This window comes from Carcharhinus amblyrhynchos, chromosome 3 (assembly GCF_965287045.1).
Source record: "Carcharhinus amblyrhynchos chromosome 3, sCarAmb.v2.hapA, whole genome shotgun sequence".
Taxonomy (NCBI): domain Eukaryota; kingdom Metazoa; phylum Chordata; class Chondrichthyes; order Carcharhiniformes; family Carcharhinidae; genus Carcharhinus; species Carcharhinus amblyrhynchos.
Genome location: NC_137326.1, coordinates 105,082,556 through 105,102,097, shown reverse-complemented (window position 1 = coordinate 105,102,097; position 19,542 = coordinate 105,082,556). Strand labels below are relative to the sequence as shown.

Sequence of the window (19,542 nt, the reverse complement as noted above, 5' to 3'; positions counted from 1 at the left end):
TAGAGCACTTCCACATTTGCAGAGTGGAATATCTTTTTGTTCTTTAATGTGCTGGTCTTCCAATAAAGGCATTGGATTTTAAATGCTGAAGAAGGCATAACAGTCATTAAATTGAACTGATGATTTGGGGTAGGTTGTTAGAGGGTGGTGCAATATTCGAAGTAGGTATTGAGAAATCATCTTGAAGTAAAATGAACAACATTCTGGCTCATGTCCAAGATCCAAATGCATAAAATCTCTGTTCAATTATTGCTTAACTCAGCCGATGGCTCGCCTCTGAATCAGGGTTACTAAAGATCACAAGCACATAAATCTTGGCTCACCCCTGATGTGCAGTAGTGAGACCAAGTTGTTTGTTGGAGAACTGTTTCCTTCAGACGCAATGTTAAACCAAGGACCTGTTTCTTAAAAAGAAATTGCTCCAGTCGACCATGTCACACCAAGGCTTCTATGTCTTACACCTTCTTGTCAGTTGAATTGCCGATTGCTAACTAACCATTTAATGATCCATTTAAAATCCAGCTCTGTAACAAGGATTTAATAAAGATCAATTCTGGAGTGGAAAAAGAAACCAGCTTCCATAAAAGTGACATGAGCAATGAAGATGAAATATGTGCCGTGGTATTAAGCCATAAAAAATTTATGAACTACAGCTGCCTCTGAATTTCCTTGAGCATAAGAACATGAACTGTCTTCGCCTCACTCTACGTTTCCAGGGTCAGAACTCTTAAATGCAACATCAAACATTCCAGAGTATTATATTCAGTTTCCTGTCAGCAAAGTTGAAAAGAACCAAATGAAATACGTTTTCCCCTGAAGACGAAGACCAGAACTTACCTAAACATTTGACTATTTGGGGTAACTTCTGCCACGGCTTAAATGCAACCAGCTATTCCATCTTAAATCAGTCTCTCTCCATTAGCTGGAGTGAGGGGGTATGAATGAATTAAGAAAGTGTGTGCTGCTTACTAGTGAAAACGCCCCCTTTGGGAAATGAGTTCAAATGCACTGTTAGTTTGTTACTTTGGTTGGACTGAGTTTGAAAACTGCAGCACTAAATTAGTACCAGAAACTGTCGTATTGAAAAATAGCTCATGGGGATAAACTCACTTCACACTGAATGCAACAATAAAACCTCTTGGTGAAAAAAAAACTTAAAGCAATACAGATTGAAATTAAATCCAGCTATTCTATCAAAATGTCAGGATATTTGGCATCAACATTATAGCCTCCAAATATACAGGCTTATTTCAAACTGCTTAAGTAAAAGGAAATTATGAATGGAGGATGCCATCAAGCCCATTGTACACATGAGAATAATTTCTCCAAAATAAGAAGCAGAGGACTTAGCAAGGTAGGGGTAAGAAAGTAGTTTCACAATGCAAAGATCACAGGAAACTTGAATCTGACATCTTTACTTGTGATTAGTTTTCCCAATTGTAGGCTGAAGTTGCAAGGGTTCATAATTACGTTCGAGGGTTCCATTTCCCTGCAGGTAGTTAAACGTTGCCTATAGACTGACAGCATTAACACCTCCTGTTGACCAATCACTAGACGGGGCCTGGATCAGGGTTAGGTGGGACGCAGGGGGAGAAAATAAAGAAATGTACAAAATGGGCTAAGCTATTCTAAAAATACTGGAGGATGCTTCAGGGAAGTATGTAGCCATTTGTGATGAGTAATGCTTTACTTCAAAAGATTAGGGATTTCAATACTTTGCAACGTGCACTTAACAATTTGTGTACAATCAACTCATGAATGAGATTGAAGATTCATTATTAGTTTTCATCATGGCATTAAGACCTGGTGAAAGATATCCTCAAGTTCAGTGACCATGTGGAGATGCCGGTGTTGGACAGGGGTGGACAAGATGAGGGGTCACACAACACCAGGTTATAGTCCAACAAGTTTATTTGAAATCACAAGCTTTTGGAGCGCTGCTCCTTTGTCAGGTGAAGTGGCAGTGGCATTCAGTGACATCCTCAACTTGCTACATATATTTGTCAATCAGCTGCCAGTATTAAAATATTGGCTGGAACTTTCCGGCCATTCATACTGGTGGGTTTCTCTGGTCCTGTAAGCGCACATACCCTGCTGCCCACTCACCCTGCACACCCAAAGAAATGGGGTAACTCCAATGGGAATTCCCATTAACAGTAGTGAGGCCAGAGTATCCCACTGCCAGCAAATGGCATGAGGTCGCCCACCATCAAGAAAAACGCTGAGGGGAGGCCAGAGAATCTTGCCCTTCACTCAAATTCCTAATTCGTGTCGAATAGAATAGTTTGAAATTAAAATTTTAAAAATAAACTTTTTACTACTTCAAGCCACTACGGCTCCTTATTTTTATTTAGTTAAAAAGGGTTGCATTGCCAAGAAAGTTCTCTTCAAAAACAACCTCCACTCTGAACTAAGGATGTTTCCTACAGAGTGTTATAATTAATCCATACTATAAAACATTGCATTACCGATGCCAGCTTTAAACACTGGCAACGGCACTTAGTTTGATCCACAAAACAAAAGAAACAGGCACATAGAAATACCATAAACTTCTTAAATAATTTAATTGCAAAAGTTTTTTTAAAAATATTTCTACAAATGCAAGAATGCATCATTTTTCACCATTAAATACATCTCAATATTTTAAAAAGTTTGCAAAATACTATACAGGTATGTTTTCCAAAGTGACTGGAAGACAGCCATTAGGTCTTTCTACAAAAGATTAGCCCCTGTAAGGCTATTACAGAAGTACTAAATGGAAAGATTACTCGAGAGGAAATGGTGGGCCAGGTTATTAAAGCTTGCACCAAGTTCACAGCAACATAACCAAATGGATTACCTTGGTCACAGATGTCTTGCAGACACCGTGAACAACTACTGAATAACCTATTACACCAAATAAGTTTGGAATTATTTTTTACAACGTAGTGTTATCTTACAGAATGATTTGGGATTAAAGGTCTCCTTTGTGACTTCGGATTGCAGGACGTCAAAATTTAACTGTTGCATTCTGCACGTTGCTGCCTTGTCTATACACAATACAGGCATGTGCCATTTAGAGTGGCAAAATATACATGGTCTGTATTTATTCTTTAAAGCCCACACATTAACAAAGGAAAATATCTAATAGTATGTACAAATGTACAGTCTCCTCTGCCATATTTTCTTGGAATATTGACTATGGGGAGATTTGCAGATGAACTAAGAATGATGCACTGTAATGCAGCCTAAATTTAAAACGCTTATTGCCTTTTCCATATTTTGATCCACAATTACAGACTCTAAGCACTCAATTGTTTACAAAGGTTTTCTCTGTTCTTTAGAAAAAATAAAATTTCCTGTCTTTTGGCAATGACAACAAAATTTAACAGCACTTGATTAAACAGATGGCCATGAAGTTTCTTCAGTCATGTATAGTCACTCACTTTCCTTGACAGCTCGTACAGCTAAAGATGTTCTAAATCACTTTGGTGATTCAGTCTCTGCTTTTATTGTTCAGAAAGTTCCATTCAACTCTTCTCCCATAGATCCATAAATTTCAGATGGAAACCAAAGAAATCCTAATAATGGAGTCCAGAAGAAAGACTCTGCCCACCTGCATTACTGCAGTCAGAATCAGTTTGCTGTTCAGGCTCTTGTCATCCATCTATGCCCAGGTATTGTGCAATTGTAAGAGCTGTTTCATACTTGTCTTGGCACAGCATTTCCTTCACATGCCAGGGCACAGGTAGAGCCAATACATCCAGTAATCCATTTACGTGGAGTAATCTTAAATTATAAGAACACCTGGGGACTTCAAGTGAAATCTTATATGCATTATAGCTGGACATGTTTACTTTCACTTCCCTCTCAAGGTGTAATTATCTTGATGCCAGGATTCAATGCTCAAGTGCCACACAAGTTGTGAAGAAATGTTCATTTTGAACCAAAAGGTGCACGCACACCCTGAAGGCATTCTTGTTGAGCTATTCCAATCTGGTTTTATTGCAAGTTGAGAATTAGGGACAAACTCAAGAGTCGAGTTATAAGGTTGCCACGCTATATACAGAATTGTTCAACATTTTTGTTTTTTTTAATATATAGATGGTGCTCTGAAGGAATGCAACACACAAGCTGAATTTCTTAACTGTGATCCAATATTTCATGTGGTATCTCGACACATCAATTTTAAATAATACATCTTCAATATGAAGATTTAATATATACCGGCTTCTGGGCAGATCTTGCCTCTTGTGGCAACGCTTGATAGTCTTTGATATTGTCACAGATTTGGTGCAATAGGAGTACGATTCCATGAAGCAAACCAATTGCCCAGAAGATATAACTATTTTCAGACTGCATTCGTCTTTTGGAGCCCTTTCAGACATTTTTCAATTCATGCTACAATTATCGTTGAACTGAGGGTTGACTTGAAACAACAGTTCTAGGTGCTCCACACAGGAAAAACTGGAAGCCAGGCACTGCACGCAATTATTCTACTTGACTTCAATCTTAATCAGTTCCAGAGTCTCTTGCTGTCAGACCTGCACTGGAAGTGTCTGGTTCATCTGTAACCTCATGTCCTGAATGCTGCCGAGAATCTTCTTTTGGTGCCCAGCCAATGTGACTCCTATCCTCAGCAAGTCCCTGCAAAAGAATGTACATTTGTTACATTTTCTTTGGCAAGTTAGTTTGACTTTCTTCCAATTAAAAAAAAACATTTAATAATTCAATGCTGATGTCCTCAGAATTTTATTTTTGCTTCTAAAGCCATGTGAAGTACATTTCGAAGATTTATGAGGAATTTAAAGGCAATGTTTTACAAATATACTAATTGCTGACTTTGGTTTATGACATTTCATTTTGAGACTTCTCTTCATCTTCTAAGATTCCTCTATTTACACATTTGCAGTACTTATGTTGCAATAAAAAGAATATAACTATAAATATACACAATGTAGCCTTCAAGTGCATCCCAGCTAGCTGATTGATATATGTCTAAAGAACATTGGGAAAGTAAAAAGTTATTTTGGAAATAGGAAAAATCTTTTTCGACAGTTCTTAATCACAACTTCTCATTTATTACTACTGTAAATAATATTTCTGATCTATAGGTTCACTCTGCAGTCCCAATGATGAAAAAATGTCATTATTTGGTTCCAATGATGGAAAAATACTTCCAAGTATTTGGTGTACTAGAACTCAAGCATGAAGCCAGTTCCCCATCAAGTCACACACTATCCTAACTTGGAACTCCCTTCACTGTTACTACGTCAATAGCCTAGAACTCCCATCCTAATAGCACTATGGGTTTACCCGCACCAAATGACCTGTAGTCGTTCAAGAAGGTGGCTCATCATCACAGTCTCTAAGGCATTAGGGATGGGCATCAAATACTGGTACTGACAGCAATGCTCACAGCCCATGAGAAAAATATTAAAAAATAGCTTCTACCTGGTATTGTAGGGACAGATCTACATTGCGTAAAGCAAATTGTGGCTAAAATGGCTGCTCCGTTTGTGCATGTTTTTATCTCAGCCTTAGTTCAGAACAAATTTCATGAACAGGCTAGGGAAATGAGGGTAAATACTTACTCTGCTGTCATCTGAGCAACCAAGTCGAAAGAGGTGAACCCAGCATTAATAAAATTCTCCTTGTACCGACCCATTTTAATTGCATCTAGCCAGTCTCCCACTGTGGTGAATGTGGTGTAGTCAGGAACAGTACGGTCCAAAAGAGGCTGGGAAGGGCTGTGGGGAAGATAAGACAACATCAGTCCACTCCTTAAGCCCTGCTTACATCAGTATCCAGAGTGAGTCTGAAACAAGTCACTTCAGGTACTGAGGATGATAAGGATCACAGCTGCCCTGTTTACACTACTTCTCATAGTGGTTCAGTTCTAACCATTGATAATCGACTGAGCATGTCTATAACTGCTTTAAGATGTAACAAGGTGAAAGGGGTTTCATCAACTGTTGCTGATGTTTCCTGTTAACAATTGCATTGCCTAAACATCTATAAAGCTAATATTCCAATGTTTCTTCAAGCTTTTTCTTTCTGCCAAATCCTCACCCTGAAGCAGAATTCAAAATACAATTACAAGTTACTTGCTGTTGACTAAAAAGACTTGTTTACATATGTCTCTTGTTCCACTTGATCTATGTATTGAATTTTAATTGGATAAAGTATCAAAGAGGAACCAAATAATTCTTCAGCACCAATTACATGGTGAGATAAAACAATGGAAAACTGAAAATCTCAAAGACGTGAGACTGATGAAGACAGATGCAATGGAGGGAGAAACAAAGGATTTTATTTTTCTTTTTGTTTAGTGGTGTAAGTACTCAAATCCTGACCAGTTGGTAAATGAAATTTTCCAGCATCAAGTTTATGTTGCAACTTGCACAGGGGGAGAAGAATTTTTGTATTGCTTGACTCTGTGTACTCTGGCACAGTTTATTCTGAAGCTGTGTCTGTGCTACACTGGCAACATTATGCAATACAAAGAACACTGGTTGCCAATAGCTAGAAGTCTTTTGCAATACTTCTATGTCAAAGTTCTAATTGTTCAGTTTTACCTCAAGAAAATTTAGTTGTGTTCTTTATTAAGGCCTGGATTTTGCAGATGTAATGATAATGGCAACACTAAATTGTCACTACTCCTCTGAACCCATTGCAGAGAAGTTGGAGAATGTGGCACCCAGCCAAATATCCGTTCACTGCAGCGGGATGGGAAAATCCTGCCAGGGTGAACGGCTGTAACATTCCGGCCAGCAACTTCTGGAATTTGCATATGAACAGTTAAAAGCCGAAATCTAGGAGTTGCCGTCAATGATTCTACCCTTCTTCAGATGGCGCACTAGTAAAGTCCCCCAGGGTGCCACCAATTAGAATTCATTGAACTGATGTGAACTTCCACTATTAAGTCATTAGTCAGGCTTTAAAATGCTTGAAAACATTGCACCTATTTAATGAGGTGTAACGCATTTTTAATTACATAGTAGTTCAGAGTTACTATTCAACAGCCTCATTGGCCCTGAAAGAATATTTTTAGATTTGTTAAATGTCAAATGTCTCCATTATGAAAATATAATAACATTTTATTCATAAATATATATTTTAAAGTTTGTGATATTTTAGGTTCTCCTTTAATCCCATGTGTCAATCTTTTATTTTGTTATTCATAGGGGAATTAGTGATTATTACCTCCTGTTTCCCTGTCTGTGAAAATACTTTTTTTAAAACTCATTTGTGGAATGTGGGTATTGGTGGCTAGACTGGCATTTATTGCCCATCCGTGAATTATTCTTGATAAGGTGGCAGTGAGCCATCTTCCTGAACTGCTGCAGTCCATGTGACGAAAAGCTGCTTTCCCTTCTTGATATGTCCCTGCTGTTGGATACCTGAATATCACTGTGACTTTGGTGTCAGACTGAAACTGACTTCTTTTAAAATTTATTTATTAGCATCACAAACAGGCTTACATAAACACTGCAATGAAGTTACTGTGAAAATCCCCTAGTTGCCATACTCCAGCGCCTGTTCAGGTACACTGAGGGAGAATTTTAGCATGGCCTATGCACCTAACCAGCACATATCTTGGACTGTGGGAGGAAACCTGAACACTCAGAGGAAACACATGCAGACATGGGGAGAACATGCAGACTCTGCACGGATAGTGACCCAAGCTGGGAACTGAACCTGCATCCCTGGCACTTTGAGGCATCAGTGCTAACCACTATGCCTCCACACCACAGAGATTGCTAAAGCTTTGTGGACAGCCTTGTACAAGGTCAGCGGTGAGTGCCATTGCTCCACAGCTGACTGTGAAATCCAGCCCTAAGTATCTGATCATTTACGTAAGGAACCAAAATCAATGTATTATGTTTCCTTCATAACAAAACTATAAGACATTTGTTTCTTTGTATTAAACATGTCAAAATATATAAATTCAGTGATTATAAATATATGAAAAGCACAGTTGTAGCATGTATGCCTGCAGTACATAGTTTAGCTAGAGTATATGTATATCGTACATAGACAAATAACTGAAAACAGAAGAAGATAGTTCAGTAAAAGAACTCCAGTTATACAGAGCGCGAACAATTAGCGGTGAGGACATCAGGAAAGAATTTGAGGCACATTTTAGTTGAATACTATACAAAGGTTAGTTTGCTTTGGACATATAAAGTGTTTTATGAGTGACAATTGCCAAAACGTTTCTACCAAGGCATTCACAGAAACATTCAAAGATAATGTAAAACAGACCATACAGGAAATGGATGAGAATTTCTGAAGAAGTGGATCAAGCGTGCATGATTAGACGGCCCGAGTTAATGACCCATCCTGTCACATGGGCCAACATTGGAATTAATCTATTAACTGATGACGACACTGATGATACATATGTGATTAAAAGCACAAAACGTATGAGCCCCTTTGGACATTTGGGACTGTGAATCGCATCATTGACAGCTGAGCTTTTGAGCCAGATTAGAGGTATGGAATGAGTAAAGGTTGGAGTGGATATTCTGTTATTTAAATGAAATAATTTGAGGATCTGTTTGCCTTCACCTCCCTGCAAAGGCATATGGTACTTTCTCAAAGGCAAGTCTTGTCCTTAGTTGGAAGAACAAGTAAAAATGTCCTCTCGGGCACAAATCCTCTAAAGTTATTTTTTCAATGTTTTTCCCCTTAAACGTTTAAAATGAGGAAAATAATGTTTGATAGGCACTCAACTTCACATTCCTTACATATGCTAAAGCTGAAATGGCCATTCAAGGCATGTGTTTCATTTATTTTCACCTCCAGCAGTGCATAGATCAAAATTAGGATCATGCGAATCTAATCTGGTACATCTTTTTCACTTATACACAAGAGGTAGAAGGAAAAGAACAGATGTCTTCAATCTTTTATTCTTGAGTAAGCAAACATGTACGAGGCAGGACCTAAGAATCATCTTTTCCACCCCATCTACCAAATTTTGACTACTTTCCTAATAATAGCTGATTAAAATCCCATTGGCATTTGTAAGCCGCTAGTACATTACTGAGGTGATTATACACAGACAGTGAATTCTGCCAGACAATTCAATGGGTGGTGGATGGGGAGGCATCATAGCAAACCCACCACAATTCTCACTCATCATTCATGCATCGAGAGACACAAGCTTTTCAGTAAGCATTGTGATCAGCATTCTGAGTATGAGCTGCTACGTGTGCTTTCGTACCGAACATCAGTTAACTCAGCAGCCACGGGATTTAATGTGAAAACCTAGAAATAGATTGTGCACGAGGGATTTTGTTCACATCCACATTTCTCCAGTCTGAGTAATGAAGTTTTCAACGCTCCCAGTAAAACATCAAAAAATCCAAGCATCACAGCATTTCTCAGAAAAATGGTAGGGAGGGTGGGTCTTGGGAGTGGGGGAAAGTCAGGGATTGGAATATGTTGGGAATTGGAGTCTGAGTTGAGGTTGGGGTGGTGGAGGTGGGAGGAGGGAGAGAGGATGGACTTCGATCAGGGATCCAGACCAGTGTTTGAAGATTGGGGATCAAGGCCAGTATTGGAGGTGGGAACTGGGATCAAGGCCTGGGATCTGTAGGCCACCCATGCAAAAGTTTTGCAAGGAGGAGGGAACAGCAGCAATGTGGTGTGGTGGTAATGTGGAGCTGGCAGACACACCCATGCTCTTTGCCTGTTCCATTTTCATGAAAGTTACCTACCTCCTTTGTTACAGATGACTCCTAGAGCTTATGACCCTAAATGCAACTAACAATGGTCTGAAAACTCATGATACCAAATAAACCTGTTGGACTTCAACCTGGTGCTGTGAGACTCCTTACTGTGCCCACCCCAGACCAACATCAGCATCTCCACAACAATTGTATAGGCAGTGTCATGGTAAAGCAACTTGAGGGCATCTCAATAGGTGTTTGACACCTTCTTCGCATATGCAAGGGAGCTTTAAAAATTGGACTTGAAAACTTAAGAGAACTGGCTGTTAAGAACAGGCAGACAATGAAAGAAGAAATTTGCCAAGTAGCTGCTCCCAAAATGGGGAGAGTGGTTAAATGTACAAGTGTTGGTTAAGACTTTCTTCCTTTTAATTCTTACCCAGTCAGGTTGAGTGGTGCATTTGAGTGGAAACACGTACTCATTTCCTACACTAGGACTTCATTCATTCTGGGTAGTACCCCAAAAAGCAAGTGCTGCGTGAACCACTTTCTAGACCAGGATGATTTTTTTCTATATGATTCAGTATTACTTTGCATGGCTTATTTAGAAGGTGAGTTACCTGCCAAGCCCTAAGCTCACTTTGTTAATATTTAACTTCTGAAGAAGAGTTAGAATGAGACCTGAAAGGTTTCTCTCTCCACAGATACTGCCAGATCTGCTGAGTTTTTCCAAATGTTTTTGTTTCTACTTCCGTTCTCCAGCATCCATAATATTTTGCTTTCATTTAACTAAAGTGACTAATGTTGGTAGTTTATTTTTAATTTTGCTTCTAAGTACTGCATTTATAAACAAATGAATGAAAGAATGCAAAGTTGTATTCGTTACATAAGTGGACAGACAGGTTAACTGAATAAATTTAATGCAAAGTGATTCTTTTTGGTAGGAAAATGAAGAGACACAACTTCAATTTAAAGGATTCCAGGAAAAGAGAGGCCAGAGTGTCCATGCATGCAAATCTAAGGGGATGGAAGCTTAAGTTGAGAAGGATGTTGAACAGATGGACAGAAAATTTGACTTTATAGTTTGAGGCATAAAGTACGAAAGCATAACAATTATACTGGAGCTTCATTAAACACTGGTTAGATCCCAGTTGGAGTACTGCTATTCTACTTAAAGCAGAGAAGGTTAAAGAGGTGTGGTAATGGTCGAAATGGTAAATAGTTTTGATAAATAAAGAGAAGCTATCTCAAGGACAAAAAGCTGAAAAGGTGTAGGACAGATTTAAGGTGATTCACAAAAGAATCAGAAGTGACATAAGGAGAAAAATGATTTTGCGTGAGTTGTTATGAAACATAGGAACATAGAAACTAGAAGCAGGACTAGGTCATTAGGCCCTTCAAGCCTGCTCCACCAATCATTTTGATCATGGCTGATCATCAAATTCAATATCCTGATCCCACCTTCTCCCCCCATATCACTTAACCCCTTAAGCCCCAAGAGCTTTATTTTTTTCTTGAAATCAGACAATGTTAGGCCTTAACTACATCCTGTCTGAAATCTGCCAATAGAACGGGAAGTGTATTCAATTGTAACTTTTAAAGGGGAACTGAATAAATACTGGAAGGGTAAGATTTCCAGGACTATGGGAGTAAGTTAGATGATTCTTTCAAAGAGCTAGCTAAGGGTCAATGAGCCGAATAGCCTCCTTCTCAGTTTAATCATTTTAAGATGAAAAGAAGTGGATGATCATCGCTACATGGTGGCTAAAAAAATCACTCTTTTGTTGCGGACCACAAACACTGAAAAAAAAACTGAACTACAAGACAATTGTCCGTCTGATCAATTTTTACAGCAGTGTCAAGCAGACCAGAGGCCTGACTCATTAATTTTATCTGTCAGCTCATGTCAGTCTTGTCATTGATGTTAACCCTCATATCATCCATGACCCTCCTCATTCACTCTAATGTATGCACAGTGAAGGGATTTTAAAAATCCTTGCTGCCTCATGTCACTGAAATTAATTACTTCATACTCCTCAAAACTCCTTAATCATTCTGCCATGAAAGTTTAATTTAAGTTTTGACAAGTGATTCAGGTAGAATCAGGGATTTTCTTTGAGTTGAAGGCTCTATCTTTGTGACTAGAAGCAGGCTTCAGCTAATAATCCCCATACACTTGCATATATTTTTAATTAACTTGTCTGAAGCCACTGAAAACTTTTCAGAGCTCATTGTTTACTTCCATCATGCTGATAAGTATTTTTTTCTTAATTTTGTGCACCCGCTCATGTAACGAATACACCTTCATTTCTATTCTTCCTACATTCTTTAGCTAGGGTTCTTATCTATCTTATCAATTAAGGGTCACCTGACCTCGTGACCTTTAATTCAAAACAAAAAGGTCACTTCATTATTGTTTCCTGTCTATCACTCATCAATAAGGATCTAGATGCACAGACAGAAAGAAAAGATCCAAAGCATTTTGAAAATCCTCCATTTGCTGAAGAGACCATGTTTTTTTTTTGTGGTCCCACAGGTCACCTTACATGACAGGCTTTATACTAAAGACTATTAGATAACCAAGGTCATGACCTATACGCACTCCACGCTTGAGCAGCAGAGGCCAAGATCAAGATATTAAAATTGATCACTTAAAATGTCAGTATTTCTATTTGCGAATTAAATGTTCTTTCATTAAACGAAGGTCCTTTTTAAGGGCATCTTTTAACACGAATGAATAAAGGTGACATTATCTAACATAATGATTAAAGAGGTAGGGAGCTAGTCAAAATCACAGGCTATCAGTACATTTCCATGTGGTCTTGGGGACAAAGAAATTCCACCTTGTAATGAGACATACCCTGGATTCGCAATGGAGACCACCTTCAGGCTAGCTGCATTCCGAATTAGTTTGTCCAGTGTGTTTACAATCTGGGCAAATTTGGGCCGGTTGTTACGATCTTTCACCCAGCAGTCCAGCATCAATTGATGTAGGGCAGTTGGACAGTCCATTGGAGGGGGCAAGCGATAGTCCTGTTCCACAGCATTGATAACCTGCAAGGAAATCCAAAGGTTTATGAAAGAATGCAAATACAGCAAAGTCATTTTCCAGGGCTCTCCAGATTCTATAATAGTGTATTTGGAATCAAAAAAACAGCAAGAGTTACTGTATTATGTAAGGATGGTCGGAGATGGAAACCAGGGCCAGAATTTTATGCTGCCCCAGCGGCGGGTTTTTAGGTGTAGGTACAAAGTGAAATTGAAGTGTTGCGATTTCCCTAGGTTCCTGCCTGCCCCCACCACACTGCAATTTTAAAGGGTGGTCCTCCTTAAGGTCCACTTACCTGGGCCTCTGGTGCCCAGACTTAGGTTCTAATGTCCTCTTGAATTTGTTTATCTGTCTACTGCGGTGAAGTAGCTACAGGGTCCAGAGAGCTGTTGGCCAATCATTCCTCCTGAGTGAGGGCCAAAGGTCCCGCCTGTAGCCACTTAACATTCATCTGAACGTGCAATAGCTATGTGGAACTTGGAGTCAGTGGGATGTGTTCCCCGTTGACTCTTTGTATGGCAGGAAGTGAGGCCCCGCTATCCAAAAAATTCTGGCCCAGGGTATTACAATGATGTTGGTCTAGCCTCAATTTTGAAATACATAATCATAGCATGGCTGAACACCTGGGACAATCTGAACTGATCAAACTGAATCAGTAAGGATTTGTGAAACAATGTCACTTCTGACTAGGCTTGTTGAATTTTCTGAGGAGGTTACTAGCATCGTAGATAGGGAAATGCCAATGTATGCAGTCTGCATTGACCTTCAGAAAGCTTCTGTTAAGGTATTGCACAAGAAATGATTAACACGAACAACAGCATTGAAACAATGCTGCAGACGTTCTTCAGGGTAATACGCTAGGCCCAACCACTTTCAGCTGCTTAATTCTTCCCTCCATCATAAAGTGAAAAAAGGGATTGTTTGCTTATGATTGCATAATGTCATTTCCATTCGCAACTCCTCAGATAGTGAAGCCCTTGCCTGCATGCAGCAAGATGTGGTCCACATTTAGGCTTGGGCTGATTTTTTTTAATCATTCGTGGGACATGAGTATCACAGGCTGGCCAGCGTTTATTGCTCATCCCATGCAAGTTAAATTCACAATAATCATTTCCCACTAGAGAATCTAACAATTTTTCCTTGACATTCAACGGCTGAATCCCCAACAATCAACACACTGGGGGCTGCCATCGATCAGAACTGCGCCAACTATATCTTTAATGTGACTACAAATGTGAGTCAGAGGCTTAGTATTATGTGACATGTGACTAACTTCCTGTCTTCCCAAAACCTGTCCACCAGCTACATGACACAGCTCAGTACTGTGATAGAATATTCTCTGCTTACCTCAATTAGCACAGCTTTAACAACATTCATGAAGTTAAACACCATTCAGGCCAAACCAATCTGTGTGACTTGCACTCCAGCCACTTTCTTAAACATTCATTTCCAGCACCACTCGCACATAGTTACAGCAGCATGTACCATCTGCAAGATGCCCTTCACTAACTCACTCTTGGTAACACTTCCATAATCTGCAACCTCTACCACCTAGAAAGACAAGGGCAGCAGGTACATGGGAACCACTTGCAAATTCCCTTCCAAGTCACACACCATCCTGACTTACATCTATGGCACAGGGTCAAAATCCAAGAACCCCCTACCTAATAGCATTGTGGGTATACTTACACCATTTGCAGCAGTTCAAGAAGGTGCAAAGAAACTGAAGAATGGGTTATAAATGTTAACCTTCTCAGTAACATACACTCTCCATGCATGCCTTAAGAAATCTTGAGTAACCAATTGACATAGGATGGTAATTGGCTGGGAAGTGGGAGACCAAGATGTTTCTTTAGAAGGAACTCTTCAAAATGCAACTAATGAAAGTACAACAAAACTTACTCCCAACTTATAAATTAAAAAAAGGTTTAATAAGGAAACATCATTACTCCAAACCTGGAACCTCACCCTGGGCCACTTCAAGCACCCCACAATTCTACATAGTTCCTTATGTATAGTGAATCAGCTGGTCAGCTGACTATTACATCAAACTGTGATTGGTTCCATGTTTTACTAGGTCGGCTAACCCTTATATCTTGTTCCCATTGGTCACCTTACATCCAATCAAAGTTGTCACCAGTTACATCCTAACACAAGAGTTGGAAAAAGGATTAGTTCTCTGGATGACAGGATATGAGAAATGGAGTTCTCTAGGAAAGTATACCAGGACTTCAGCTTTTCATCATATCAGTAATGTTAGATGAAGGAATGAAGATTTTATGTCTCTAAGTTTGCAGATGATACTAATTTAGGAGGCATAGGTGGCTGCAGGATGACATGCTGAAGGGTATATGACATTTAGGAAGGACATCAAGTGAGAAAAGGTGGAGACGTGCTTCTGTTAATTAATGATAGTACTGGCGCACTATTGAGGGATAACCTAAGTTCAGGAAACCAGAATGTAGAGCCATAGAGGAGAAATGAAAAAGGCAAGAAGTCATTTGTGGGCGTGGTGCACAGGCCTCCTATCAGTAACCACATGGTAGCACAGTATATGAAGGATTAGATAATGGGAGTTTGTCAGAAAGGTATGGCAATAATCATGTCAGATTTTAATTTACATTCGGACTGGAATAATCAGATTGGAAAGGGAAGGAGTTCAGAGAATGTTTTCAGGATAGTTTCTTAGAATAGCACTTTCTAGACTCAACAAGAGAGCAGGTTATACCAAACCCGATATTGTGCAACAAGGTGGGAGTAATTAATGACTTCATAATGAAGGCTCTATTAAGTAGCAGCAATCATAACATGATTGAATTTTACATTGAATTTGAGAGAGAGAAGAGTGGGTCCAAGACTGGTATTTTGAACTTAAAAGGCAATTATGCAGGCATGAAAGCAGAGCTAGCTAAAGTGAACTGGCAAATTAACAGAAATTCAGTTGCATATATTTAAATGGAATATTTCTGAATAAATAGATACATTTCAATGAGAAAGGAAAATTCCAAAGGCGGACTATCATCTGTGATTAACTTTAAATTTTAAAGAGAGTATCAAACTTAAAGAAAAAGCATTTAATTGCACAAGAATGGTTGGCAGGTCAGAAGATTGGACAGAATATTAAAAAAAATCAGTGAATGACCAAAAGATTAATAGAGAGAGAAAAATAGTGCACAAGGGAAAGATGGTTAGAAATATAAAGACAGATACTAAGAGTTTCTGTAAGTATTTAAAAAAGATAATGAAATGAACATTGGTCCCATAGAAAGCAAGTCTGAGGAACTAATTAATCGGAAATGAGACAGCAGATGGATTGAGTAGATAGTCTGCATTGATCTTTATTATAGAGGCTACAAATAACATCCAAAAAATAGCTGTAAATCAGGAATTGGAAGGGAGAACTCATGAAAATTATAATCACCTGCTCCTAATTTTTGTTTTGTTTGCAACTTGTGTCAATAGAAAAAGGAAATAGCAAAGGGAAATAGGCAAGTTATGGAAAAAGCTGTGATGGACTCAGCCAGACTAAATGATGGAGCTCTATGTGAGGATGTGCGAGGGAATCCAGTTTGGCTCCAAGAAAGACAACTCAGAATATTGCCTTAATTAGGTGAGACTGGGAGCTATGGATAAACAAAGGAATTTAGGTGTCCATATACACAATTCATTGGAAGCTAAAAAATAGGTACAAAATGGAATGAAGAAAGTGAATGGAATCTTTTCTTTCACCTCAAGGTGTTGAAATACAGAATCGCGGAAGTAATACCTCAATTATATAGAGACTTGGTCAGAGCTCATCTGGAGTGCTGTGTTAAATATTAGGCACCAAACCTCATGAAAGATACACTGGCTTCTTTCAAGAGAGACAGACTTGGTGAGCTCCCAGACTGATCATATACAGATTTTTGAATCAAAATACACAACTTGATAAGATCCAAGATTTGGCAGATATTCTGACAGTCCAGTTTCTCCATCAAGGCTGCATTTGGTACAAGATCAAAAGCCTCACAAAAGCTGATAAAAGCAATGGAATTGGATTGCTCCTCAACTGCTTGATATTCAAAGCCTTGACCTGCCCACGTCATTCCCCATGAGAGCAAAACGCAGCCAGCCCCTTTTTAATTATTCTGTGGGATCAAAAGTATTCAATGAGCATGCCATGATTTCAAACCAAGAAACCTTCTTAAGAACTGTGGTTATTTGTGAGATGTCAGCCTGACGTTTTTCCTTATTGTGGGGAGTGGATTCTGCAGAGTGGAAGATGTTCATATTCCATTGGAAGTGAATAAAGTTATAACATTTTAACACCTCAAATGACTCCCTCGTGCAATATGTTTGCCTGTTTATCAGTTCAAACACTTACATCTTGGTTTGACATGTCCCAGTAGGGCCTCTCTCCATATGACATAACTTCCCACATTACAATTCCGTAGCTCCAGACATCACTGGCTGAGGTGAACTTGCGATAAGCTATTGCTTCAGGGGCTGTCCATCTGATTGGAATTTTTCCACCCTGGTAACAAGACAAAAGTTTTGCTCAATTTCCCTTCATTTTTAACACATTAATACCAAGCTGCATTCAATATAAAACAAATTGCTACTTTTTTTTCCAGGAACAAACCTGCTTTAGCAGAAAAGCTGTAAATCACCAACTTCTCCAACAGTTCACATCTTATACTCTGTTCCATGGTGAAGGTAGTAGTTTTATAAATTACAGAAAGGAGAGGAACAATTTTCAACTGGTGTTTCCCCATTTCTCACCTAACAAATGGAGACTGGCTGAGGAGAATCAAGTTTCTTGAATGTCCCTTTGTGGCCAAGGCCTACGTGATTCAATTTTAATAGCAGGAGGCTGTTCATCATCAAAGGTTTCTTTATTTAAAATTACTTGTTGTCGCAGCCAAAGGCCAAACTGAAGTAAGTTTTCCAATCCATCATTTTAAAAATGGTTTGTACGGACCCTGACCTGCCATTTTCACAAGTATATGGAGCACACACTGTTTTCACTCATTCCAATTGCGGCAGATTTTAAGTGGTCTAACCAAGTATCATTTAAGGGATTGCTGAAAGTGGCTCCAGAAACAGCATGGGGAACTCCTGAGGAGAATTTCTGTTGTATGTGGAGGAGCAAGAATGCTTCTTTTTGGTCCTATAATGCCACAGCACACTGCTGATGGCCCTTCCCTGTTCACCAACCCACATCAGCTTTCCCTCCCCGAGCAACGGCCTGCTGCATTCAGGGAAAACGAGTCTACATGTAGCCTACCCAGTGGCCTCGGATCCGAAATCCAATTCCATCCTCTCCTCAATCCTCAATCTTCCCTGACGCTCGATCACCCAGTTCTCTGATCAAAACAATAGTGAATTAAAAAGCCACTTCTCGGTTTTTATAGAAGTATTATGTCGAGAAACAATGACAGAAAGAGCGGCACGGCTGCACAGTGGTTAGCACTGCTGCCTCACAGTGCCAGGGACCCAGGTTCAATTCCGGCCTTGGGTGGCTGCCTGTGTGGAGTCTGCATGTTCTTCCCAGTCTATGTGGGTTTCCTCTGGATGATCTGGTTTCCTCCCACATGCCAAAAGTGTGTGGGTTAGGTTGATTGCCTAGGCTAAATTTCCCTTCAGTATCAGGGGATTAGCAGAGTAAATACATGGGGTTACAGTACATAGGGCTTGGGTGGGATTGTTGATGGTCCAGGTTCAATGGGCTGAATGGGCCTTCTACTGCCCTATGATTCAATGAAAATAGCTTTAACAATGAATTGGAGTGCTTTCAAACCGGGTGTTGGTAATTAAAAACATTATATTAATACAACACTTAAACTGATTGGCACATCGCACAATGAATAGTTTTATCATTTGTTTCTTTTATGATTCATTTTCAGGCACTTTAACATTTGCAATGTTTTCATGCTTGAATTATCTCATTTCATGGCCAGAGTTTTACCATCCCTCCTGCTAGGGGGTGTGGTGGTGGTGGTGGTAGTGATACGGGGCGGGGGGGAGTGGGGGGACCATGAAAAGATCTGTTGACCTTGGGCAGGATTTTACAGGTTTGGGATGAGCGAGGCTGTAAAATCCTGCCCTATGGGTTTCATGACTTGAGAAAGAATTTAACCAAATATAACCTATTGTTGCCCTTACCAGTGAACTTGTGTAGGTTGGATCAGTTGGATCATCCTCCAAAAACCTCGACAACCCAAAATCAGAAACTTTGCACACGAGGTTGCTGTTGACCAGGATGTTCCTGGCTGCCAGGTCTCTGTGTACATAGTTCATTTCTGACAAATATTTCATCCCAGCTGCAATTCCTCTTAACATGCCCACCAGCTGGATCACTGTAAACTGTCCATCATTCATCTGAGAAGCAAGCAAAATAACAACCAAGAAGGTCAGAAATTCAGTGAACAAAATGTATTAAGTATTCTGTTTCTGCAGAGGCAGCGGAAGAGGAGCTCAGGTTTCTCTGAAATTCCTGAGGCAACACTGATGAAAAAAAAAATGACATCCCTTCAATCAGGTGACTATAAAGGACACACCTGCACTATATCACACAAAGAAATCTGCCAAGTGTGCTTGTGTTTACTTACAGCCTCTCAATGATCATATTAACCCCTGTCACCAAAGCATTTCACTTTAGTTTAGGAAATCCATGCAATTCCATATAATTAAATGTTGCTGTGTCACACTTAATCTAGGTATAGAGAGGAGCCATGTACTAAAAGATTCATCATGCATAATAACACGAGGGGGGGGCACGGTGTACAGTGGTTAGCACTGCTGCCTCACAGTGCCAGGGACCCAGGTTCAATTCTGGCCTTGGGTGACTGCATGGAG

General features: G+C 39.6%; 1 protein-coding gene across 4 annotated transcripts in view; it reads right to left on the bottom strand.

The window, feature by feature from the left end:
- Positions 1-2,552: 2,552 nt before the first annotated feature.
- The window catches only part of ephb3b (eph receptor B3b), a 105,778-nt gene continuing 88,788 nt past the window's right edge, over positions 2,553-19,542 (bottom strand). For 2 of the 4 annotated variants that reach the window (XM_080185637.1, XM_080185638.1), the window contains exons 12-16: positions 18,850-19,065; positions 17,069-17,218; positions 12,517-12,710; positions 5,574-5,729; positions 2,553-4,626 (exon numbers count right to left, since the gene is read on the bottom strand). In XM_080185637.1, the coding sequence (XP_080041763.1) occupies positions 4,518-4,626; positions 5,574-5,729; positions 12,517-12,710; positions 17,069-17,218; positions 18,850-19,065 (825 nt within the window). In that variant the 3' untranslated portion in view covers positions 2,553-4,517. The remainder of the gene's footprint in view (positions 4,627-5,573; positions 5,730-12,516; positions 12,711-17,068; positions 17,219-18,849; positions 19,066-19,542) is intronic. The other 2 variants (XM_080185639.1, XM_080185640.1) reach the window with 1 other exon arrangement.